At 40.6% G+C, this 26,463-nt stretch overlaps 2 protein-coding genes across 9 annotated transcripts in view; one reads left to right on the top strand and one right to left on the bottom strand.

Annotated features, from left to right (window-relative positions):
* The window catches only part of HDAC4 (histone deacetylase 4), a 47,106-nt gene that overhangs the window by 12,019 nt on the left and 8,624 nt on the right, over positions 1–26,463 (bottom strand). For 5 of the 8 annotated variants that reach the window (XM_066739843.1, XM_066739842.1, XM_066739845.1 and 2 more), the window contains exons 2-6: positions 22,209–22,451; positions 11,439–11,498; positions 6,980–7,143; positions 3,958–4,062; positions 87–212 (exon numbers count right to left, since the gene is read on the bottom strand). In XM_066739843.1, coding sequence (XP_066595940.1) covers positions 87–212; positions 3,958–4,062; positions 6,980–7,143; positions 11,439–11,498; positions 22,209–22,263 — 510 coding nt within the window. In that variant the 5' untranslated portion in view covers positions 22,264–22,451. Of the gene's footprint in view, positions 1–86; positions 213–3,957; positions 4,063–6,979; positions 7,884–11,438; positions 11,499–22,208; positions 22,452–26,463 lie in introns of those variants that run through there. The other 3 variants (XM_066739846.1, XM_066739844.1, XM_066739841.1) reach the window with 3 other exon arrangements.
* LOC136781119 (uncharacterized) overlaps positions 10,906–26,463 on the top strand; it is a 31,694-nt gene continuing 16,136 nt past the window's right edge. Inside the window, exon 1 of the mRNA XM_066739853.1 lies at positions 10,906–11,042. The gene's annotated coding sequence lies outside the window, so the exon portion shown is untranslated. The remainder of the gene's footprint in view (positions 11,043–26,463) is intronic.

The raw sequence follows: 26,463 nt of genomic DNA, 5'->3' as shown, positions 1-26,463 counted from the left end.
TAAGAAATGTATCAACTGAAATACAAGATAGATTAAGAAAAGTGGAGCAAATGGAATAATGGAAAACAAGATATAATTTTAATTACCTGAAGTCGCTGTTTGACCTCGGTGGAGGCTATGGCGCTGTGATCATGCTTGTCTTTTTTCCTGAGAGCCTCCAGCCTCTCCTTTTCCCTCCTTTGTTCCTCCAGCTGCTTCTGCTGTTCCCAGAGCTACGAAAGAGCGTCATAATTAATTTTTGCAAAATACACATGATACATCTTTAAATTAATCAACCCCACCGAACTCGAAAAATTCATACTCAATTAATGTTTATTAAATTTTAATAAACATCAAATATTTATCTTCATATTTTCATTTCAGCTTTAAATATAATTAGTAACGACCAATGTATATTACATGAATTTTTTCATAGGAATTTTGAACCTTGGTGGATCAGCTTGAGTTTTCGTTCCATACGAACGAAATATAGGTTTTCAAGGTGCTTATACGAGGGATTATTTTGGACAAAGTGTCATGTCGTCGTCCACATGCAAATTTGATCGAATGGAAAATTACGGATCGACCGCAGTCTAGAGAGTGTATATCTTCGCCGACAGCTGTTACTATCTTGGTGTTTGCGTCGGCCTGCCACAAGACTCAGTTAGGAGTGCTCTACAAGGAATGCCATTTGCGTCATTTGAAAATCACAATTGCCTCGCGATTCCCATCGGGAGAGCTCGCAAATTGATTTGCCATTCCTTTGCTCACACCTAAACTCTACGATTATTACGATATTCTTCTATACTTTAGAATTTCTGTTCAAATTCTATTTAATAATACCAGTTTCTTACACCTTGAATATGCCATTGTTTCCGATTCACAAAAGATTACACTCTCTGCGTTAGTTACTTGAATTTTTTCATTTTTGTACAGTCAACTCTAATTAGTCTAGACTCATTAATCAGCTTTATTCGCCTGGGATTATTGTGAGTCATATAAATAAAATGTTCAATCCTTAAACTCTGAAACGAAGTTACTCACGATTTCCAAAAATGGAAATTTTTCCTACTAGAAAAATAGATTTTCTTACGAAACGCAATGGAATTTTCTTTGTTTCTTGTAATTAAGAAACGAATAAGGATTTTATATTACTAAAAAATTGTTTTGTGGCGTAGGTCTTAAGGTTAAAAGTCAGAATTGTGGGAGAAAACATAAAATTCTTGTCATTCGCTTATTTATTACATTCAGTTTCCAATTTTCTTTGTTACGAACTATTAAAAAGCAAAAAAGTACACAATATTCTTGTTTATTTGTTTAATAATTATATTTAGATGCTTCCTCAAGGATATAATTCCAACTCCATCGCATTGTGTCAGTATAGCGATTTTCAATTCGGCATTCAATATTACGAAATACCATTTGTGAAGTGTCTCCGAGGAAATCTCCGACTATTCGATTTGTAGCGAGTTTCATGCATAGCCAATCCAACACTAGGGAATAGTCTGTCTATGGCGCGTATATCATTCTTTCATGATCGAAAGATTTCTTTTCCACGTGTAGCATACAGCTGGCCATTCTCTTCAATTTTTGATTCTTGTTTTTTTAAGGACTCGAAAGATACTTTAATCCATTTATTTAAAATAAAAAAACGATGAATTAATATTAGTAAGAGAGATATTTAAAAAAGTTTGAAACTCGTTTAACGTGGAATAGGAAAACTCCTACGCGTGAATTTTTCCCGGAAATACAGTTAAAAGTGTCGAACAGTATTTTAATAAGTTTATTAAAAAATAAAAAAAAAATACCATTGGTCTGAGAGAGATTTGTAAGAGGGGGAAAAAATAATTAAAGACGCCTGTTTTTGCATTTGAATTTCAAGAGGGAATGAGAACTCCAAATAAGATGAATGAAACCCCAGTTTTGGTTACAGGCTTAAAAAATGAATCCGACGAGTCTCCCCACGAGGTGATTAAATTTGAAATGGCAAATAGCATAAAAATACCAGCTGCCCGATTACAATCGATTGAAAGAAGAATTGATTAAAATCATGAATATTTGATCAGCCAGTTATAACAATGAATAAATTTAGAACTCCTCTCCATCGTTACATAGTTCGACTATATGTAATACGCGAGTGATAAAAAAGTTTTTGTAGGTCCTAACAGAGATAAAAGATGCATTGCGTCATTTGCCCATTAGTTTGGCCCATTCAAATTCTAAAGGGTCTCTACATGTGCTGCTTTTTACACTCTTAATAAGATAAGCGGTGTCCCTACAAATAATCTCAATCGTTTCTATTCGACAAAAAATAACGTAAATAAATCTGAATGAAAGAAGTTGGAATTTGAAACGATTTAGAGAGAAACAGTAATTATTTAGAGTGATGAAATATTGGCAAGAGAGAGCTGGGGGAGGGGGAGGGATATAGAAGACAAAAAATAACATGAACAATTTTTACACTTTTTTTTTCAGCTTTCACCGAGTACACGCAAGCTATAGTATTATTTTTTAAATAAGCTTTGTTATTATTGTGTTGCGCTTTGAGCGTGTGTGCGTATGCGTGACGCAGGCCACGCTTGAAAGAAAGCTAGGAGGACAACGAGGGGATATTCCGCTGGACTTTCGACCGTGGCCGACGTGAATGGACACTGCTGACCGATGGGATTTATTCATCCGTATGGCTAAGCTATATATATATTATCAAACTAGTACTGGTAAAGACCAAAATATACAAGAAAATAAGAATCAACAAAACAACGCAAGTCTAGTGCGTACGTAAATATTTGGAAGAGGGGAAGGAGGGTGTCTGACGCCACACTAAAAAAACTATTTAAGTTTTATCAACAGTTCCATTCTACCATCAACATCCGCCTGGATAATACAGTTAGTCATTCTTTTATCCTTGATCGAATCTTTCTCTTTCCATCAAGTCGTCGAGGATTTCAACGATTCCTGGTGTACAAATTTTCGTTCTAAAAAAATTTTTTTTAACTACGAGACAATGCTGTGCACCGTGAATAATTCTTGAAATTGTTTATTCTTTATTTTTCTCGAGCGGTGTCGCAGAATTTTCAGTTCTAGTATATACAAAGACAACAAATTATTCGATTCAAATAAATTTTACTTTGAATATTCACGAGTAAATATTTTATATAGAGGTTATTTGAATTAAATGAGGTTTAATTCAAATAATAGAGAAATTTTACAGAGAAAGTACGGTGTGAAGTTGACTCAAACGTAGGCAAATTAATTTTGCACGGTGCATATCCTTATATACTATAATAATACGTCCCGTTTCGTAGTGTGCTTCTCATTTTCAGGTAGATCGTCTCATAATCCTTAAACACATACCACGAGAGCCTGGAATACCAAGTATAAAGAGAAATTTGGAAAATTTGCAAAACGTAAAGAAAACTACGGTAGCGCCAATAAGAAAAATAAACAATTAATGAGTATACAATCCTCATTTTCAGGAATACGAATTAGCAGCGATAACTTTGTATATATAGTACATACTACCCATATATATGTATATATATATCATCCACGACTCGCAGACATTACACTTTGACCAAGCGAGTCAATGGAATGTTATACAATTGGACCATCAGAAGCCCCTGTCTCCTCATTAAGATTTACATTTGAAAAGCAGTTGCTCAACACCACAGGCTTTCGTTAATTTAATCGGAATAAAAGCTCAAATTCGAACGATCGACGAAATGCATCGACAGAATTTGGCGCAATATTAATTGATATAATGGAAGAAGCAATTAGGATGAAAACTCGCAGAATTCATCGAGATAATTGAACCGACGCGCTTAATTAAGATTTACGGTTCAAGGGGTGCAGTGTTTTCTCATTGGTCGTTGATTCGTGCCAATTAAATCGGTCGCGAGGTTTTGATCCAAGCAAATCGCTAATGACTCTCGTTGCGATAATCCGATGTAATATATTAACAAAACAAAAATCGATTACCTTGAGCTGATTCATTTGCTGCTCGTGCAATTCGGCCAATTGTCTTTCCTGGGCCTGATACTGCTGGCGCAGCATTTGTTGTTGAAGCTGATGGTGCTGCTGTAGCTGGAACCAAACCCAGATATCTCAAGGCTAATGTACCTTATGGATTTTCCAAACATAAACATAAATACAAAGTTGAAGCAACCTAAGAGTGTCATATATATATATATATATATAGTATATCATAAACAGATCAATCGCGCGAGTCTGATTAGCTTCGAGATTTCCTTTATTCCAGGTTTGTGTATATATACACATCAGTAGGGTCGTTAAAAATGGCGTTTCTCCATTTTGTATCGAAGCATCATCCAAATCTACTTAAATTAAATAAAAAAATGGGACTTAAAAAAATTATAAATTCATATATTTTGCAATAAAAAAAAAATAGGAAAAATGTGAAAGGATAATATGGAGAAGTGTTTAGAGGAAATTGTGCGTAGTTGGTATCGCGCGAAAAAGCGAAAATCAGCGGTTGAAGCGAGTGTTACGGGTGTGACAGTGGTTGCCAGGGCCTATTTATAGCGATAATTTCACATCGCAAATCCTAAGCGGGGATCGTCGAGTTGGAATTAGACTTTGCATGCCGTTCATTATGCACGACACCCCTAGATTGCAGGGCCTTGGCCGGTGACTTAATGCCACGACGACGAGTTGCCCCACTTGCACGTGCCTTCCAGCATGAATCATAAAAATCCTAACCTCCTCGCATCCGATTTCCTATCGACCCATTGCCCCCAGACCCACAAATATACGAATCCCACTGCATTGGCTGGTGGGCGAATCGAGGGAAACCGACGAGATTCCAAGCGACATATTTGCAAATACTCAAATTGGCGACAAAATATCGGCGAACATTTAGCTCCTCGGTGAGTTTTGCAACGACCAACTCTGAACGACTTCGCTTGCTCCGCGCTTCTGTCATTAAGGAAGCTTGTCGTGATAAATGGCAATTTTATAGGATATTAAAAAAATTTATTTCGTACGCGTGACCCATTTTTCCAATCGTGCAACAAACGCTATAAATATCATCTTGGTGACTGTAACACGTGTAAGCGTATCTCTCTTAATGCCTTGTATATTCGATCGTCGAGTATGAATTATCGTGTAGATTCGAGGGCCAATTAATGGACAATAAAGAAACATACGTGTATATATGCGCAAAGGGAGAAATTTATAGCGTGAGGTCGAGTGGAAAATAATTCATGAGAGTTTTCAGGGAAATTAGATATTTTCAATTGGAAAATTTCATATGCTTGGAACATTGCACGAAGGCGGTGCATTCTAAAACAGGATTAATATTTCTAGGATACTTGCGTCCATAGTTTCTTTGTTATTAACAAGCGGCGGTTATAAATAAAGTTCTTCGATAGATAAGGTAGTCAATGAAATTTTCACGATCCCTGCATGACGGAAATGGAATACTAAAACAGTATTGAATATTCTCCCCGCCGAGCGTCCAATTTCAGGTAAAAATAAACAGTGGAAAAATAATATTAATACGCACGAACGGGATTTTCGTGGATAAACAAATTGTTAAAAATATTCATCGGCGCTTTTTTGTTTGTAACCACGACTGATCTCGGGGTGGGTAAATATTGAGAGCTAGCAGTCGAGATGTTTGGCAATAAATTAAACCATAAAGTGAATTCGGTGCAATGTGGTTGTGGGGGAGGGGGAAAAATTGTGTAGAAGGAGAATAGAGATTGCGTAGAGTTAAGGGGGAGGGGGAGTGAGTGTGTGTGCGTGTGTGTGGATATTTTTACACGCAACGACCTTGAAGAAGCTTCGGGGGAGGAGGGCTCTCGGTGCCCTCGAATTAAAACCAGTTCCGATCGATCTGGTAGCCGCGTTGGATACCGAGCGACCTTGAACTTGCTTCCGAATGAACTAGATGGCCTGCACTCGAATCGATCGTAGACTCGAAAACTTTAACGCTAACCACCCACTTGTTAACGCGAACGCGCGCGCGCGCGCTCGTGTTCTTCGTTTCGCTTCTCTCAATAATAAACTATCATTGATACCCAACGCGACCATTTGTTTGTATTTCTCAGAACGGGACACAATACGCTAGTTTAATTTTTTATTTGTTTATGTTTGTTTTTAGCTCTAGGCTCTAGAGTCGTGTGACTAGCGTCAGGTTTCGCTCGTCCCGTGATTCTTGCAAACTTTTCTAAATGGAACAGTTTTGGGCCTGAATCTTTGTTTTGGTACAACTAGAAGAAATTCGATGAAAAAATAGAGCACGGTCGTGCTAGGGTGTACCACGTGGTAAAATGTTCAAACGTTCAAATATCCCTTATTACGACATCCCGCTCGATATTATTCCACTCGGTTCTCCATTCTACTTACACTGGTCGCTCGTTACAACGCAAACCCTGTTTCTTTTCTATTTTCAGACTAACGCAGAAATAATTACACCCGTCGTGACTTACGAGGGACTGGTCCAGTTTTTTTGCTGGCTCTCGTTGTTTTGCAACCCACTATTTATACAATACGGGTGAGGTCTGTAAGAATAAACTGTGTCGCCAATTATGCGGCTACTTTCCCGGTGTTGTGTGACCGGTATAAAATTAATCCGAAACTTGGACTGCGGGAAAGCTATTAGATTTTCGAAAGGCTGACTAAACCGTTATCAAATTACAGAGGCAAAGTTTACATTTTTCAAGTGTAAACACAGCACCGATCCACGAAAACCGGTTCGAATTGACTAATAAATTGAACCTAAGTAAACTAAAATCTATATAACAGAAATACCAAACCAGTCTCAATGTAACCACCAGAAAGATCGCTAAAAATTCTCCATTTCAATTAACACCGATCAAAGCGACGACCAACTGCTTGAGAAATCAACGTTGGTCGATAAAAGGGAATTAGATACATATATATATATATATGTCTCTTTCTAATCCGAAGAAGCGTGGGAGTAGTATATGCGTGGCGTATAAGTGTGAATGGGATAAGATTCGTGAGATTACGTTACCTCGAGGATTTTCTGTTGCAAGGCGTGTCCGTGGAGGGCAGCGGGATCCGCAGTTGTGGCGTGATAAGCACCGGAAGTGAGTGTAGCCGTGGCGCCACCACCTCCAGAGCTGGCTAAATCCCGCGGCCTCGACATGGGCGAGCCCTGGGTGTCCCTGGCCATCTCTATGCACATGTAACAGCACACGTTAGGCAAGATCCCGCCTCTCGCTGACCCCTCGTAATTTCCACCAGCACCGATCAAGCAATCCCTACTGATTTTACCCCCCTCGTGCACCCTCGAGTAACGCTCGAACGCGCTCGCGTGCTGCTCCACTTGCACCTTCATCGTCGTCGTCGTCCCTTTCATGGATCCTCTTAATCCTCCCGACCACTACTCGCTGTACGCGCCATCTTAAAACTCGATCTTTGCTACACCGATATCTCTGTCATATTCGAGGTTGAGAGTCACTACTGCTTAAGACAATCGGCGAATATCTCTAAGCAACTCGTTGAGAACCACTGGCGCGTGTTTTCGGAATACCACGACTCTCGGAACGTGCATTGTACGTAGTTCATCAATGGCACCATCACTCTCGTAGATCATCTCAATCCTCGCGATAACTCCATCTCCGTTTCAGTTATCTTCCTCGTATCCGGAGTTGAGAGTCACTGTTTCTTAAGACAATCGCCAAAGGTTTCTGAGCAACTGCTTGAGAAGCACTGGCACGTGTTATCGGAAGACCACGCTAACTCTCGGAGCATACATTCTATATAGTTCATCAATGGCGCCCTCGCTACTTCCGTGTGTAATATATACGTTCGTTTGGGGAATGAAACTTTGTCAACGAGCCGTAAGTCGAAGCTGCAAGGAAAAGAAAATCATTGGAACCACTTTTGGCGCTTTACTCCTGGGTGTATATGCTGAAAATCCTTTGCACAATTTTCCCGTCCAATTTTAGCGACTTTAACGGCGAGTTGGTATGCGTGCGTGTCTTTTTGTTTATCACCGTGAAAATTCTTATTTGCTTCATCATTTATTGCTGCGATAAAACGTCACATACGTGCGAGAGGCGATCTATCATTCTAGAATCGTTTCACAAGAGTTTTTTTTTTCTACGTTTTAACGTTATTCTTCGAGACAATTCACACCTATGGCAATATTTGTCAATTGCTAATATTTTTTTCTCCTGGTAATCTTTGGATCGACCTGTTTTTTGCACTCGTTGATTAATTAAATGTTTTAGCTACGGTTCTTTTCCAAGCTGGACTAAAGTATCAGTGGTGAAAGATGCAGAGATATATATTAATTTCGAATAACGCACCTTATTGGCTTATATATAGGCGAATTTTTATTTTATTTTCCCTCCACAATTTTTGTTCCTTCACGACTCGCTTCGACCTTGAGGACGTAAACCAAGTTTCTTAGCGCGTTCATTCGTTGTGCGTAATACCATTTGACGATTTATCATAAAAACAGTGCTTTTACTATACATCGTTTAGAACATAATCGAAATTACGCCGGAAAATTCAAGATAAAAATTTAAACTCGCACGTTTTAATTCGTAACTCATTAAACCAAAAAAAAAAAAAAAACGATTCACCACAAAAACAGTTTTTACAATTCCTCGTGAAAATTTCACCGGAAAATTCGGGATGAGAATTGAAAATCCCTCGAATTAACTCGAGGCTCGTTAAAAAAAATAAAAGAAACGGTTCAATGGACAGCGATGAAATCGCGCGGAGAGTTATTCGGAGGAGCGTTAATAGGCGATAATTCTTGATAATTTTCGCCTAGCTTATCTCTCGTTTGTTCAGCGATAAGATTCGGCGCGATGAATCCGTGCTGCTTATTTTACGATGAAAAAATCAACGCGTAAGAGAAGAGAGGCGAAAATTTCAGGAAGGAATCAGAATAGAGCCTGTCAGAATTTGTAGTCTCGAGGTGGGATTCCGGACGAGCGCGGGAGAGAGGAACGGGACTCGAACGATGCTTATCGTGAGATATTCGCTGGAAACGCGATAGCGCGGCTATTTTTAGACTTTATTACGCACAACGAGTCCCGCTTATCGTGCGTGCTCGACACGGCTCTTTCGATGACATTAAACCACTGGAGCCGGTGGAAACGCGACTGTGCGACACCGTGGAGGAGCGAAAAAGAGTGGAAAAAGCACTTCCGCCGTTTCCAAGGAAAAATTATACGCGTTAAATTAGCGCGAGTCGGTGGCCAATCGTGAATGACGCAATTAGCAAAGTTATAGAAGGGGAGGGGGGTGGGGTGGGAGAGTACACGGAGTAAGTATAATCAGCGCTAAATTTAACGTGGCAAATTTAAGCGAGGAGAGTGTAAACGCTAAAAATACACGAGTGAGGGAGCGAGTGGTGGGGGGAGAGTCTGCCTACAGGTTGGCTTTTACGGTCGAGCCGTCGCTTGACATTCGGGGAGGCAAAAATTCGTAGTTTGCGGTCTAAAAGCGCGGCCGGTATCAAACGGTTCCGGGCGCGAGCGCGCAGGTAAGCGGAGGGAGGGGGGGTAGCCTAGGCGACTGACTGGCAGGAGCTATATTTATCCGGACAAAGGTCGTCGCTGGCGAGAGATTCCCGAGAAAATCAGCCGTTGACAGGTAGGAGGAGGGAGGGAGGGAGGGGGGGGGGGGGGACTAAACGTACCGTGCGCGACCATCCAACTTCACAGGTGGCGATTCTCAACATCTGCTCCTCGCGTGTTACGATCGTTAACTCACCGATAAAATCCCAGCGTTGGACAACGGAGTGTAAAAATAGCTCGTATAAAGTTTTACGAGGCGGAATGCAAAATTATGCAACGGAGAGGACGGAAGAATTGTGTTTTCTCATGGATTTTCCTCGTTAGCGCGCTCGCGGCTACTTGCTCTCTTGGAGCAGAGCGCGAGCAGGTTAACGGGCCATTTTTTTCTCTCGAGGTTATCACTGACTCGTGCACTCCGAGGGGTTCGACCGTCTCGGCGACGGTGGTTCTTCGATGATTGGCGCTTGGGGCACATCACCGAGCACGGAGAAACACAAGGCACAAACTGTCGAGGCACCGGTCACCACTAAATTTAGCGAGCGAGAAACGAGAATTTCGCCCGCGGACTTGTAACTCGCGCTAGTGTGTATATATATATATATATATATATAGAATATATGTATAGGGATAAACACACAGACTCCGGGATGGGACTCGAGAATTAGAAAGCCTAGATGAGAATTAATTAGAATGACGGACGTGTTGTGGTACTCGAGAACGGATAGCGACTGGAGAGCAGCAGCAACGAGTCGTGATAATTCCTCGCGAATCTTTGGTTTCTTTGCTAGCTCGGTGGGGAGAGGGGACTCCCCTTCCCCCTTTTAGCTTCCGACTTGGTGGGGGAAACTACTTTGACAGTACTTCCCCTCCGCTCCACATTCACGTGCTCGCTACTCATCTCATCTTCGCTGTCTCTGCATCGTGATAACTCCTCGCGAATATCTGCTAACTCGGGAGGGGACTCCTCCCCTTCCCCCTTTAAGCTTCCCACTTGGTGGGGAAATAACTTTGACAATACTTCCTCCGCTCCATTTTCAGTCCATTTTCTCTTATTTCTGCATCGTTATAATTCCTTGCGAATCTTTCGTACAAAGTGGGGGGGGGGGACTTCCCTTCCCCTTTTAAGCTTCCGACGTGGTAGGGGGAGAACTACTTTGACAATATTTCCCCTCTCCGCTCAATATTCACGTGCTCGTTTCTCATCCAATCTCTTCGCCGTCTCTACATTACGCAATAATTTTGCTCATTTTTTCCACGCTTATCGCTCTTTTCTACTCTGCCTCTCCACAATTTTCAAGAAAAATATACTCGACGCTCTAGAGCCGTAGATGTTAACGCGACGTAACAACGAGTGAAATTTGTTTCTCGCCCAGTCTCGTTGCGATCCTCGTTAATTTATCTTCTCCATGAACTTTTCCTAATAGCTGGGGCATTTTAATGCAACGGCTAGATTTTCACGTGAAATCGTTCGTAACGTCGACTGTGATTCTGTGGAAAAAGCCCAGGAGCGATGGTTGAAAAGTGGAAGAAAGCGAGGTACAAAAAAATCTTTTGTTTTAATCTCAACAGTGCGCGATAAATCGATATTACTAGCAAGGGACGTGCTTCGATGTTGTTTATTATTAGATTGTTTTCAAGTACATCGTTATACTTTCCCCGTAAATGCGCCAGGGATTCTCTCTCTCTCTCTCTCTCTCTAGAGAGAGAAAGAGAGAGAGAGAGAGAGAAATCAGATAAGTTTAATCTCGGGGAATATCCGATACAGCTCGAGAACGGCAAAACACGCGAGATTGCATCGTGGAAACAATAACAAAAACTTTTGCGACCAGTGGCTCCAAAAATTTTCCCGAGCGATTGCTCGATCGGTAACTGCGGTTCCTACCTTCCCGACGGCCCTGCTCGGCGATCGCCTTAAGGCGCGCGATTTCTTACCTTTTTGTGGCAGATGCGTGAAGGCTGACGTGATTTCAACGCTTCTGTAGCCCACGTCTTCTGAAACAAATGAAAAGCGTTTATGGGAGAATTCTGAAATGGTCGGGAATCGCCTTAAGCACCGTTTCCTACTTATTCCCGAGTCGGTGTTGTGCTTTTTTATTCTAGTTGGCTTATCACGCGCGCAACAGCGCAATAACTAAACGGCAGCGTAGTGAAAAATTCCGAGTCATCATCGTCGCTTCTAATCGACCAGTGGCGCAACTGCCAATTAAGGAATGTATATCGGTATTTTTTCATCCTTCTTGTATACGCATACACAGCGATACGATAATGAGATTCAACGTGAAAAGATGTCGAAAAATTCGCATAATTCGGCGGCCCACGAGCGAGAGAGAGAGAGTTCGTAGGAAATAATATCGAGGAGGATCGATGATGATCCAGAGGAAAGAATTCAGGGAGAATATATTATACAATGTTGACAAAGAGAGAGAGAGAGAGAGAGAGAGAGAGAGAGAGAGAGATGTGGAGGAGAGTGGGGTCAATTAAAGGAACGCTGGGGTCCGAGTTAGGAGAGTTTAGGCCAGGGCCAAACGAATTTTACAACGAGCGATAGAGCATCGCGTTAAAGGGACAAAGTCAACGAGTGGGAGAGAAGGAAAAACTGGACAATCCTTTTATGAAAATCCCTGTAATACAGGCTAAACAAATAGGAATTATTCGAGTTTACAGGCCCGTAGATTTTGAGTGTTAGGTTAAAAAGACTGGTGAATGATTTTTCATTTTTATTCAATAGTCTAGCGTCGATTGGAGCTTGTATCTTCGTGAGCGTACGTACGCGGAACGTACACGGACAAAGTCATCCAGTATCTAATTTTAGACGAAGGTCGTAATAGTTAAACGAAGCGACTGCTAAAGTCATCGTGATGACCTTAGGATTGCGTTTGTCTACGACCTGTTATTATTGGAAATTAATCACTGTTTTATCTCGTGCTATACCAGTTTCTACAATTCTTTATCTTTCTTTCTCCAACTCCAACTTTCTCCATCTAACACGTGTGTATATATTATACACACGTACATATCTTCAACGATACAAGGAGCACATGGAAGCACAATGAGACCGCTAACGAGATCTATGCCAGATTTCGCACTACTATTAATCCAAGCGTATAAATCCCTTTCGAGAAATTCGTCGCTGATTAATTTCAATTCGTGGCGCCATTTGGCTCGGCTCTCTCGAATCAACGAAACTCGCCGATTAGCATCGATTTGCATAATTCATAGTTCCTCCACCTCCAATATTGTCCAATTTCTCAGCCGAGCAACGATTATTGCGATTTTTCTTCTCGATTCCGGAAAAAATAGCTACGTCTCGTATATTTATTGGATCGTTGTATAATGCTGACTATCGGAATAGAAGGGGTAATAGAAAAATAGGAAGATCGTGGTGATGAAGGGGAGGGGGGGGGGGGACGAAGAAAGAGAATTAAACGATGGCCGGTGTATTATCGATATTCATTGGCGAGTTGGTTCGATAGAGTCATCGTTCTATAAATATCCCTTAACAAAGGTGGGTACGGCAGGATTCCTGCTACGAGTCTTCCGTCATGACAATCGCGAGAGGGAGAATGGTGAGAGAGAAAGAGAGAGAGAGAGACGCCGTGTGGATATACCGGGGACCTTACAACCTTCGAAATAATATTTTCTCACGCGTGTTTGCGAATTCTTTCGGCCCATTATTCCAACTCCTCCATACACTACAAGATGTAGAGCAAAATCTGGAATCTTAGTGGAGGATCTGCGCGATTCTGGAGTCTGTTAGGGCCGAGAATTAGAAGCGGAGGTTTTGTCGAGGGGCGTAGAGAAAATGGTTCGATGCTTGGCGAAAGAATGCAGCCGACGAGCCGAAGGCGAAATGGCCCGATTCGTGCGAGAGGGGAGAGAGATGTGAGATGATGATGATGATGATGATGATGATAATAATAACATTAAGAATAATAATAAGAAGACGAGGCAGGAAGGATCGAGAAGGAGGGGGTACCAAACCAGAGAGAAGGAGAGGGGGAGATGAGTGAGTTAGCGAGCGTGTGAGTGAATAGAGGTCACTGCACGCCACATTCCTTCGAGTCAAGTCCAAGGTTAAAGCGAAGAGAGCCCCCGCCGTTAGTCCTCCTCCTCCTCCTCCTCTTTGTCCCCTTCTCCCCCCTCCCTAAACCAACCGAGCGCGCGCGCAACTCTTCCTTTTCTCGTCAAACCAAATAATTGCAATAGGGTGAAATTTATGATTAATCGTGCGTGTGTTTTCATCAGCATCTTCTCAATCTTTCCTCCGAACAGGTGATTCAATAGCAAAGTTTTAATAAGGTAATCAAGGTGACTTGGCCAATGAGAAATAACAATGGAAAAATGTCTCGATTGCAACGCGATGATCCCTCTTTCTCGTCAAATCAGATAATTGCAATTGATCGAAATCAACGACCAATATTCCCAATCTTAATTCCTCTGTACGGGTGATCGTTGTACGAACGAGAAAAACTTTTGGAGTACTCGATACAAGTTAGCCTGTGGGAAGCGACAATGAAGATTTTTCCGACTCGAGAATCTACGGCCTTGTTCAAGTTCGCACAATGGCGCCCGAGGAATTTCCGCAATTACAAGTTCGCCGACACGAAAGGAAGCAGATCTAAAAATAAAAGAAATTGCGCAACTCGCGGAGGAATACGCAAAGTGCAAGAGAGCTATAGGCGCAGGTAAAAAAGATCTTGTTTGTAAAAGAAACGATGAAAAGAGAATTGTATGAGAGAAAAATAAGAAAATAGAAGAAAAGAGAAAAGTATCGTCGAGATGGCAAAATAAATAGCGAACGCGCTCGGCCAAAATGTAAACACGTATAGAGCGAAGAGAGAGGTTCGCACTGCACGAGGGAAACTTATGCACCTGAAGAAGAAGAAATAAGCTATTCCGTACCACCGGAGACTTGAATAATTCAAGAAGCTTCTAGGCGAACGCATATAAACAAAACTTATAGAGTATATATTAAATCAAAATGGCGGCGGCTGTCGGTGTATTCCGAGAAAAGCGTGGCACTAACCCGATAAAAGCGCCAACAATTTTATTTTCTCGGACGTTAAAAATTTCGTTCGATCTTGCGAGGCCGTCGCCGGCCAAAAATAAATCCCGTCGGTATTTGTTTTTTTTTTTTTTTTTTTTTTTTTTTTAATCAGTCGCGCCGATTAATGGAATAATAAGCGATTCGTCGATAAACTCGTTCCAATTATAGAACGGTGGACGCGCTCGCTCTCGTTCTATGAAACGATGGAGCTCTGATTTTTAATTTATGAAAAGGAATAACTCACTCGATAAGAGTGAAATTCCACAGCGAGCGATAAATCCCTATCGCTCGCTTGTTACAAGATTTCATTGTAAAACTCTAATCGCGTTCCATTGCGTTTCTTCAGTAAATCCGCCAAGGAGGCACGTGCGAAGCACATGCGCGACGGTGCGAACGTCCTTAATCCTCCGAAGGTGAAGAGAAATTAAGCGAGAGGGAAAAGGTATAGGTGTGTACGGACCAAAGTGTGGAATCTTATCCGGGGAGAAGCTTAAAAAAATCTTAGGAATGATGGTGGAGGAGAAGACAATGAGAGAAAAAAGGAGCGCGAATTGCGATACGCGAGATGTGATGTAGTTTTTGCCGAGGGTTTCTTCATCGGTCTAATTATTGACTTTGAACCAAGAGGAGGGATTCTCGAAAAAGCGAGACGAAACGTATCTATCGAGTCGGACTCTAAATGTGCAGGACGATGCGAACGTTTTTAATCTTCGGGAGACGAGGAAGAGAGGAGAAAAAGAGGTGTGGACGAGGTAGCGACGATAGGGGAACGTTATCCGGGGAGGAGTGAAAAATCGGGGGAACGATAGCGGGGGAGAAGACAAATGGAAGAAAAAAGAGAAGGCTAGTTGTGCGATTTGCGAGTGTGTATCTGCGCGATGTCTGTAGTTTTTGCGGAGGGTTTCTTTATCGGTCTAATTATTGACTTTGAACCGAGTGGCATTTCTTGAAAAAGCGAGACATAACGGATCCACCGAGCGCGGCGTTAAATAAAGCCGATCTGAAAAACTTGAAAGGGAGGAAGAAGAGGAAAAAAAACTATTGGTATAAATTTTTTACTCCGAGTTCTTTATCAATGAGTTATCGAGGATTAAAAATTCTTTGATTCGTGGCTGCAAATTGTCCAACACGTTTATGCGCGTAATTTTTGAGAAATGTTCGGGCCCGATAGTCCGACGTAACGCGTTATGCAATACGCTCTGTTTTGTCGACAAACGACTGGTTGTTTCTCTTTTTGCATCGTGTTCGGTGTCTCCTCCCCCCCCCCCCCCCCCCACACTTTGCCTCGCATAATCACCGTGAGTCTCGGTTAGGAGCGAAGAAAAATAGGAGATACTCGCGCAAAAGTTGCATCGTTCGTAATTTTAATGTCGAGGTAGAAAGGATAATTGCGTCTATTCGTACTAAAACATCGACTAAAAATAACAATCTCCCAAGGCTTCCTCGCGTTTAATTGCCCAATGTTTAAAGCGAGTCTACAATTTTTTGTCATTAAACAAATAGGGCAGAAGGGAGGGAAAACATTTTTTTTTATATAAGCGTTTTAGCGATAAAGCCTGAAATTCTGTGATACGGATAAGCGTGCGACTACCCAATGTATACGGAGGACTAAAGGGGGCAAATTGGAAAAATAGAAGAAAGATTATTTAAGGGATGGAGAGTACATCAAAGATATACTTCTAATGATCAGTCATCCGCGGTTGAGTAACGAGGAAGTCGCTTATTCATGCTTATTTTTAGATTCTAACCACAGGTATTTTCCTCAACGCGATTTTTCAATCATTTGCAATTATCCCGTGGCACGTAATGTGCACTTATATACATACACACACCGGCTATAATGGAATAAAATGGACTTTTTCGGCTTTGTTGTTATTATTATCGAGTCCAACCGAGGAGTCCCGAGAGCAGGAAAATTCTAAGCTATTCGCTCAACTATACGAACGTTTTAGATTTGCGCAGATTGTACTGCAGTATTTATCGCACCGGTGCCTTCGTGAAAATGAACGATCAATCACGTCAGTCTCTTCGGCGTCGAGAAAATGCGAGCAGAATTATCAAATCTTTTCCAACGGTTCCACCGTTGGTATAAGAGAGCGACTGGTGTAGGTTTTATTAAACACCGTGGGTGAGAAGAGGGGTTTAAATCCACGATAATTAGCAGTTGCCTACTCCATTCCGTATACCAACGTATCCGCGAAAATTAATAAGCAGTCATTGTGAATCTCCACACATGTTAGAAATGCGAGCACAACTATCAAAGCTTTTCTAACAACGATTCAACCGCGAGCGAAAGAATGATCGACCAAGTTTATACTGGACATGGTGGGCGAGGAGAGGGATGAAAATTCATGGTAATTAGTGGTTAGGCTTGGGGTTTAAGTGCGTACATCCGGAGGGGCTTTGTGGGAGGTTGTTCGCTCGTTGCAATTAGCTCGATTAATGTGGGCCCTAATTGTCTCCTTTCTAGAAGCGAAAGCGCTGCACGCGTTTATTGCGTGTGCCATTTGGAATAATTGAATGAGGCGAGAGAGAAGCATTTATGAAATTTGGAAAGAAGCTTCGCGCTAGCAGAGGGATGGTTCTTGTGATAAGCTTGTACTTTAATTGCAATCGCCAAGTAGAAGAAACTGAAAGAAAAAGGTCGTCTATATAAGAACGATCGCTAAAAAGGGTAAAAGCTGATGCGAGAGTTTCTCCCTCGAGTCGGAATTATACGAGTGATAATTCCTTAAATTCGAGGACTAGAATGAATTCATCGCAGCGAATAAATGAATGAAACCAACGAGAAATATTAGAAATTCTTAAAGGAATCACTGCAGCAGGCGTAAGTGAGAAGATCGTACAATGATTACTGCAAAATCTCACGCGAGTTTCCCTCTCGAATTAGGATGACACGAATGACGTTTCCTAGTATACTCGAGGACTAGCGTGAATTCATCGTAGCGAGTATGAGAAAAAATATGGAAGGAATCACCCCAGCAGAGAGATAGCTGCTGACACAAGCACAAAAAAATATGCAGCAGACAAAATTGAGAAGGTCGTCTAATGATTACTAAAGGCAAAAGCTGATGCGAGAGTTTCTCTCTGGAGGAGCGCGACGCGCGAGTGACGACTCATTATACCTGGGGGCCAGCGTCGATTTATGCGCGTAACGCAGCGCTGTCTCTCGAGATTATATAATATAACGAGTCGGAGCGTAATATATATATATATATATATATATATATATATATATATATATCAGTTATACGATGACTAAGTCGCACTTAACCCACGCGAGTAACTCGAGCCAACCGCAAGTAGTCTCGCTTTGCTTATTTTACCGACCATTGCGTTGTTTCTCTAACAAACCGAGCAACTTTTCCCCCATTTCCTCAATGATCCAATTAGAGCGTCGATAAGAATTCGCCTTTGAGTAAGAAGCATTGGCTAATTAGTTTTCCCCTGATTGAGAGGAACGAGCAGCGACGACAGAGAGAGAGAGAGAGAGAGAGAGAGAGAGAGAGAGAGAGAGAGAGAGAGAGAGAGAAACAAGGCGCGCAGACATTTTTCCGCCGGCGTAGATTCCAGCGCGCCGATAACAGCCTATTATTGACACACACCGTACAATATTCCGAACGCGTGCAACCTCCATTATGGCACACAAATGTCAGCCAGCTTGGATGTCTATTCAACTTTTGCACGTAACGCCGGCGAATGTGACATTTGCGTAGGCCACCCCACTCGCGTTATATAAAGTCACGAATTCGCGAGAATCCCTCTCTATCCAACCACGGACATTAGAAAATTATGGCCAAGGATCTACCAGCTGTTTTCCATTAAATCTTACAAAACATTGTAATTCTTTGCTAATTTTAAATTCACCTATCGAGTGAATATAATCGGTATATTAATGATTTTTCTTATTCTCCATTGACTTTCTATTCCCCTTTCTATGTACGCGCGTCGAGAAAACTTTACCGACTCGAGTTTATACTTTAATAATAACAATATTAGTAGCGCGAAGAACACGGTTGCCGTATAACAGAATTTTGCATCCAATCTTATTTGCTTGGAATTGCAGCAGACTCGATTTATTTGCTTCGAGTCGAGAGAAAAAATTGTCCATTGCTTCTATTCGAGGGACGAGCAACAATGCGATCGTATCCGAATATCAGGCGACGTATCTCTGTCTCTCTTTCTCCTTGGTACGTTCTTCCAGCGTGCTGCCAGCCGTTGTATTTATTTACCACTTTTTCCCGCGAGTCGTTTCTCCGTAGGGAGCGAGCACGATTTTCTTAGGAAATTCCCAAATCTAATAGTAAACAAAGTGTAGAGAACTGCAGCAGCAAACTTACAAAGTCAACAAAGATCTTCCACGAAATTAATGGGGGGCATAAAACGGTTGTCGCGAACAAAAGCTTCTTCTGCTTAGAGCGGCAGAAAAAAAGTACGAAGCAGCGACGCTCGAGAGTTCGTTTGTAGCGAAACGTTTTCCATGAAGGCTTTATTACACAGCCCTATCTCTCTCTCTCTCTCTCTCTCTGTATAAGCGTGTCCATGTTTTTTCGGTAAAACAGCGTTTGTGCGCGCTTTCCCTGAATTCACGCGCACGTATTTAGCAGAACTATTATTAGCCGGTGAATATCGGTGTGTAGGTCAGTCCAGGTTCGTCGTACGCGCACGGTAAACACAAAAGCGAACGCTCGTACGAGAGATTCCGATAATTCTCTATGTGTGCGTGAGTATGCGTGTACTCGCGAGTATACGTGTGGGCGAGAGACGCGTATATCAACGATAGAAAAACAAAATTGCCAACTTATCGCGACCGAGTTTGTTCCCCCTCGTTTTCTGCTATTGGCAGCTCATGAATGACAATACAAAGGAGTGAACGAGCAAGGAGAGTGTAAAGGAATTTATAAAAACAATCGAAATGTTTTTCTTCAAATTTTCCACGAATCCTCCTCGCCTTGTATTATCGAGTGTCCGTTTAACGCGTAACTATCGATTACAGACGTTTCAAGCATCTCTTTGGTACGAACCACTGAGTGAAAATCCAAGTACCATGATATTAGTGTGATCTATCGTGATATAAACACGTCATATACCGTCTACGTGCTATAGCAATAATAACGGATCGTTTACCCCACGCTTCATTGGTTTGCTCCTTGCACGAACCACGGGAGAATTAATTTTTGCTCGACGCTATTTTTGAGTCCCCGCGTTAATCTTACTAATACTAAAATTCACTTGCTTCTTAAATCACGTTTTAAAAGCTCTTTATTGCATTAAGAATAATCTACATGATTGTACAAATATTTGGTTTCGTTTTATAAAAACTTCGCACGGCATTTTCAGTACAAATAGACACAGCAGATTTGGCTAAATTGTGAAACGAGTTTATTTCTTGAATTATGTAGAAGGACAGAGATAAATGACCGCGAGCTTGCGAAGGTGTAACGATTCTACGGATACTCTTGGGATACGTTTGTGTGCGTGTGCGGGCTAAAATTCCATCGAAATCAATGTTCTTACGTTCTATAATCGCCCCGTTCTCGCTGGTCAGGTTCAACGACCCGCGAGACACATGTATTATTCCTAATCGCCGTCTCTAGGTATCCATCGACCACGATGCTTCCATGTCTGCACAGTTTGCCCGAGATTGTCACTTTTATACGTGGTCAAACGAGTAATTCCTTATGGTTCTCAAATAAATCATCCCTCGTGCTGAGATTAACTCCTAAAATTAACGGATCTATAGAAAACAATTAGGGCAATCATCCAATGATTCTCCAGCATTTGTATAATAAACAAATAAAAGATACTCGAGCATTACTATATTTCGTGACGTTGTCTGCAGTATCAGCTCGAAATTATAATTAAATGCTTGAAAACCATCCCTTATCGCTTTCAAACCAATCATCCCTCCTGCCAGGAATGAATAATTAAATTTGCAAATTTATGGAAAGCAGTTACCAAAAATCATTCAAAGATTCTCTACTATTTATAACAAACGACCCACAAGTACTCAATATATAAATGTATTTTGCACGATGTCTGCAGTGTCAGTTTGAAATTATAATTTTTATAAATGCTTAAGTAACCATCCCTTAACATTCTCAAATAAATCATTCCTCGCGCCGCGAATAATTCAAGAAACTGATGGATTTTAGGAACTTCTAGGAGCAATTAAAAAAATAATTCAACGATTTTCTAGTCTTCGCAATAAGCAGACGAGAGGTATACAATGGATTGTTGCGCCGGGCATTTCGTAATGCGGAGAAAATCCGGCGGCGGCCCTTCTAGCCGGCTCGATTTAGCCGGCGGCGTTTCTAAAAATAATGGAAGCCACTGTCGGCCTTATTACCGTCGCGGCTCCCATGGCCCGCTGTTTATAAACGGCCTCTCTCTCTCTCTCTCTCTCTCTCTCTTTCTATCTCAGTCTCCCTCGCGAAAAGGGATTTCTAGAAGCTTTTCAACATTCAACACTTGTCGTCCAGACTTGCTGCAACCCCTCCAGAAACACCTAGTTTAATTCCGACAACCCAAACCGTGCCGATCATCGCAGCAATCGTTGTTCGTAATTCACGCTCAACCAACAAAATCGAATAACATGTTGAGAGAATACAATGTCATCGATGCGGTCTAATAATAAATAACAAACAAGGCTTTTGGCATTGAAGGGCAAAGAGTTATTTTACTGATGGTTATACAGTCAACCATTTAACTTCTGCTTGTACGATATCGACGACGAGTAATTTTAAGAAAAGTCAACAAGAAATTATGATAAATGGATTTCGAGATGTACAAAGAAGAGGGAAGGAAATTTAATATCTAAATTTGTAAAAAACTTATCTTTTCTTCAATCTAAAGACACGGTAGTATTATAACAGCAAGTGACTAAAAAAACTATACGATTGCAGGTTATATGAATCTTGAAAAAAGGTAAAAAGTGAAGAAATTCTTTACTAACTGCATGGATAGGGTTAAAATGAAAATATCCATCCGATATCGTAAAAGACAAAGGGAAAGAGTTGGAAGAGGGATTTTTTGCTCGTGTTTCTTGGCCGGTGGCAGACTTCTAAGATTAGATGGACACTCGCTATATATAGAATGACATTTGTATACGCGCTCTCTCAAAACGTGAACGCATATCCGTCCCTGCCTCAGTCTTCCGCCTACAGCTAGATATATTCCAATCCCAATAACAATCTCCAAAATGAATTCTACACACTCTTTCATTCAAGTACAAACTCTCTCCCACAACGCCAGTCGTTATTCGTCAATAACAAAATAATCCAAGAAATTTCGTTAATCTTCAAGGTCACCCGAGTAAAAATAGAATTATAACAATTTATCATCTCTCTTACAATGACATTCTCAAACAGTATTGCGATATCTGTCGACAACAAAAATTATACTATTAAACAATGAAAATAATATAACTTTGTGGTAGTACAAAAGGTAAGTATTATAGTTTAACGATTTCTTACCACAATTGTGAATAGTAAAATAACGTTTATAACTTTTCTCATTCCAATAATAAGCGTTCCCGTAATTTTATTAGTACTCAAAATGTGCGTCGGGTCAAATTGACCCAGTGAACTATTTACGCTTTAAAATGATGTAATCTTCGAGTATTAAAAATATAATGTAATAAAATCATATCGTACCTAATTGATTCGTATGGTGCATATTGTAAGTGATAGTACCATAGTCCAGGGCCATATGAAACCCTTAGCTTTATAATTCACCAATTACAATATCCGCGGAAGAATACAAAAGCCGGCAATCCGGCAACATCCAAACTTCCACTTGCACTCTAGGTGTTCGATTGCCAAATTTCACCAATCTTACATCGCGAATCCTGCCCTTGCACAGAGATTACCTTTTACCGTTCATACTCCAAGAAAAACCTGTAACAGACAAAATAAGAAAATTAGTACACTGTTTCATTGCTACCGCGCGTTATTTCGCTGGGAAATCTCGAGAATAATTTTCAACAAATTCGTAAAATCTTCCTTTATTTACACTCTAGACGTGCTTTATCTCATTCGACTCAAATGTTCAAACATAACGAAAGCTTGTTACGAATGTTATGCATAATATAAAGGAAAGAAACACGAAAATAAAACGTATGAAAATTTCAAAACGAGACTCGAGAGCTTTGACGATAAAAGAACCGTCATGTATAATCGATTGTTTTGAGTATATCATGTTGAATCGTTATATTTGACAAAAGACTGACATTTTTGAATAGCCTGAATTATCCTCAGGAATTTCCTCCGTCGTTTCTTATTCTGGACGTTCCCCGCGTTCTCTGAGCGGGAGATTGGCGGAAAAATTGTCGAGAGGGAATCGTTAGGTGTGTGTGTGTGTGTGTGGGGGGGGGGGGGTGTTTAAATATAAAGAAAAGCGCCGAAATAGAAAGCCGTGTTTCGCTGCTGGTTCGCGAGTTAAAAATACGCGAGGGACTCTCTCGGGGGCGTGCATTCGCTCGTCGCGAAATAAATAGGGCCCGCGAGAGGAATATATATATATATATATTTAGACAAAGTAATAGAACAAAATTAAAAAAAATCTGAACGTCGATAAATCATAGAAAAAAATCCTGCGATTTTATCGACCGAGCATTCATTAGTTTTTCCCGTGGAAAAATCGTCCGCGAGTTTTCTCGCACTCGACTCGATGGTTGATTATGTTTAGGGTGATAAAAAAAGCCTTCAAGTGATATTAAAAGTTTACGGCGACGCAAAGTATAAAAAAATCGTTGACTGCGTACTATCTCCATGGCATTGATTGGTCGTCTAATTATAGAATCGGGATTTAACGGGTCTTCGAAGCTTCGCTTTGTGACGCAAGACAGCCACGTGGACGTGAAGCGACGCCATGCCACGCCATGCGATGTGACGCGACTCACGTACACCTCCCAGTCCAGCTGGCGGCGTTTATATCCATAGGCGGCAGTAAATCCGTTAGAAATCGCGACGGGAATTCCCAATAAAGCTCCGCCATTTAATTTTCACTAAGGAAAATCCTAAGTTCCTTTTCTGTGATATAGTAGATTTTATTGGCGAACATTCTATAATAGAAAATATTTCTGTCCAGGAATTGGTGACTCGTTATAATCTTATTGAATTTTATGAAAAGAAAATTCTGATGATTTGTTTCATAATATAATTTATTGTGGAATATGAAAAACCTTTTAGGAAAAATCGGTAGAAAACACTTCAACCTACAAATAAGTAGCAATTATGTTACTGCTGACTTATTACAATAAGTTTGGCCGTCTGGGAAAAAGGAACGTCGATGACGTCACTGGAATCATTCTCACCACTTAGGCGAAGTCAAGGGATCAATTTACGACGTGAATGGTCAACTAACGCATTCCATCTTTTAACCTTAAAACTCTGCGTCTACCTTTTCACACGTAAAAATATAAAACTTTCGGTTAGAGAAGTTTCTAGCAACGTGTTAAGCTAGTATACTGTGATACAGTGGAATATTAGCAAAAACTAGAGCCTGATACACACACACACATTTCTCCTAACGAATCGTCATTACTAATCATCGATACAATTTTAATTTTATTTCTGTACCCACTGCTATTTCTTTGGATGAATGACTCTTAGCCTTGCACAATCCAGTGGCATATATATACTGCTTCAGAAATATAAACAAAGACACATGTTGGGAATGAATGAACTAGAGGGAAAGATATCAATGAATCTTTGATAGTAAATAAATAAATAAACAATTGAATAAAACAGCGATAGAAAACAACAAGTGAAACAAGTAAACCAAGATATTAGAAAATTTGCAAAAACCAGTGTATTATACACACACTAACGTAACGAGTAGTCCTTGCTAACTTTTAGTACATCAATCATCATTGTTAATCATCGATACAATTTTGATTTTATTTATGTACACACTGCTATTTGTTTGGATGAATGACTACTCTTAGCCTTGTACAATCCAGGGGCATATATATACTGCTTCAGGAATATAAACACAAAGACACATGATGTAATTGAGTCAACTGGACTGAAGGATATCAATGAAAATCTCTAGTAACAAATAAATAAACAAATGAATAAAGCAGCGAGAAAAAGGTATTTGGTGGACTAGATGCAAAATTTTGCGCGCGATATTTAATAGTGTTTTGGCTTGGTGCGTCCCGCCTCGGGGCTTTAACGGTGAGCGAGCAAAACGTGTCCGACCTAGCATGACCCCCGAGGCTCTATATTTATCGTTATACATCGGCCCGTCTCTAAAATGTGCCAAATCCCACCGCCGACGGCACACGTGTGCGCTCCTTGCCGAATTATTTGCCCTCGCAGCAGCTCACTTTTTCCATTCCGCGTCGTCGTCGCGTGATCGATCGTTTTCCCGATTCCAACTATTTTTGCACCACTGACTCCCACGCACTGATACACACACCCACGCTATGTAATCGATGCAACGCGATTCCTAATTTTCCACTTAAGCCCCAACGGGCTCGCACTGGAAAATTGTCTCGTAAGGTTATCACTTAATAACCAGTGTAAACAATGATCAATTTAGTTTTTAAAAATTCCGCTGTAATTACATCAATTAACGATACAAATTTTCTATCCACCATCCACATTTGCGAGATTTTATTTTAACGTGTGTTTATAAAGAGGGAAAATCAAAGTGAGACACGAGAAAATGGAAAATTGTACAAATAGAGCAATATTGACGTTATATAATGAATATCACTAATTTTCCTATTCATGCAAACTTGAAATCAATAATTGGCTATTTCTTTTAATTCAAACGCGAGTTTATGAAGAGGGGAAATCAAAATGACACGTGAAATTGGAAAATTGTGTGGATTGTACAAATAAAGTCATATATTGGTATTAATGAATATCAATAAATTTCGTATCCACTTAAATTCAAAACCAATAAATGACTACGATAGTTTCGTTAGAAAGTTTGCGTGATGATAATCGACCGATTCTTTCCCCGGGGGATCCCTAAATTCAAGCTTGTATATTTATGTAAGACACGCGAATGTGTAGAAGTCCGTGTTTGTGTGGCACGGTGAAAAGTGGCGGAGGCGTGACAGCGACGAATTTAGATTCTTGGCGCCTACTCAACGGGAGAAATAGATCCTGTCGGTAGCCAGTTCTGTTCTTCTGGGATAGATGACTGTTGCTGGGGAGAAGGGGGGGGGGGAGAGACAGCCCACCGCGTTCATCGCGTAAAGTACTATAGAGAGGGTACTTATAACAGCCTGCTTCTATTATGCTTAATAAAATTGTCCAGTTAGCCACGTGGGTTTAAGATTCAAAAAAATTGTACGAAACTAATTTTTATAAAAATAAACAATATATGCAGCTTTTACAGCGTTCATAGAGTAACACACTACAGAGACGACTACAGTCAAATTTAAATGGCCTTAAAAAAACTTTAGAAAAATATTGTAAATAATTTAAACTCTTCTTTCTTTATTAATATACCGAAGATTCTCTTTGGTGAGAAAATATTTCTACACAAAAGCGACTACTAAACGTACACATTTATACACGATCGATATATATATAGAGCTCGCATGGGAAAATCGAAAACAGTTGACATTTTCCCTTGCGAAACAAAAGTCATTCACCGCGTGGATATAGTATATAGATATTAGAAAGAAATAAACAAAACTCTTGATGTCAAGTTTGTTTTGATAATGAATTATTTTTATTAAAATACAACAATTTTGGTTTTATTTTTCAATTAACAAAACGAACTTTGGATGGGTAGGAAAAAGACTGCATTGTATTTTATAAATAATTAGTTGATTCTTAGATGGAGTGAGGTTTCCAACACAGTCTGGAGCTAAGTTTGTGTGAAATTAATTATTATTAACAAACGAGCGGGCATTGGGGTCACGCGCGAAAAAAAGATTGATAA

Source organism: Prorops nasuta, unplaced genomic scaffold, assembly GCF_024137725.1.
Source record: "Prorops nasuta isolate Cenicafe-Biocafe unplaced genomic scaffold, Cenicafe_Pnas_1.2 PNAS00021, whole genome shotgun sequence".
Lineage (NCBI taxonomy): Eukaryota > Metazoa > Arthropoda > Insecta > Hymenoptera > Bethylidae > Prorops > Prorops nasuta.
Note: the sequence above shows the minus strand (reverse complement) of the source record. Positions and strands in the feature narration are given on the sequence as shown.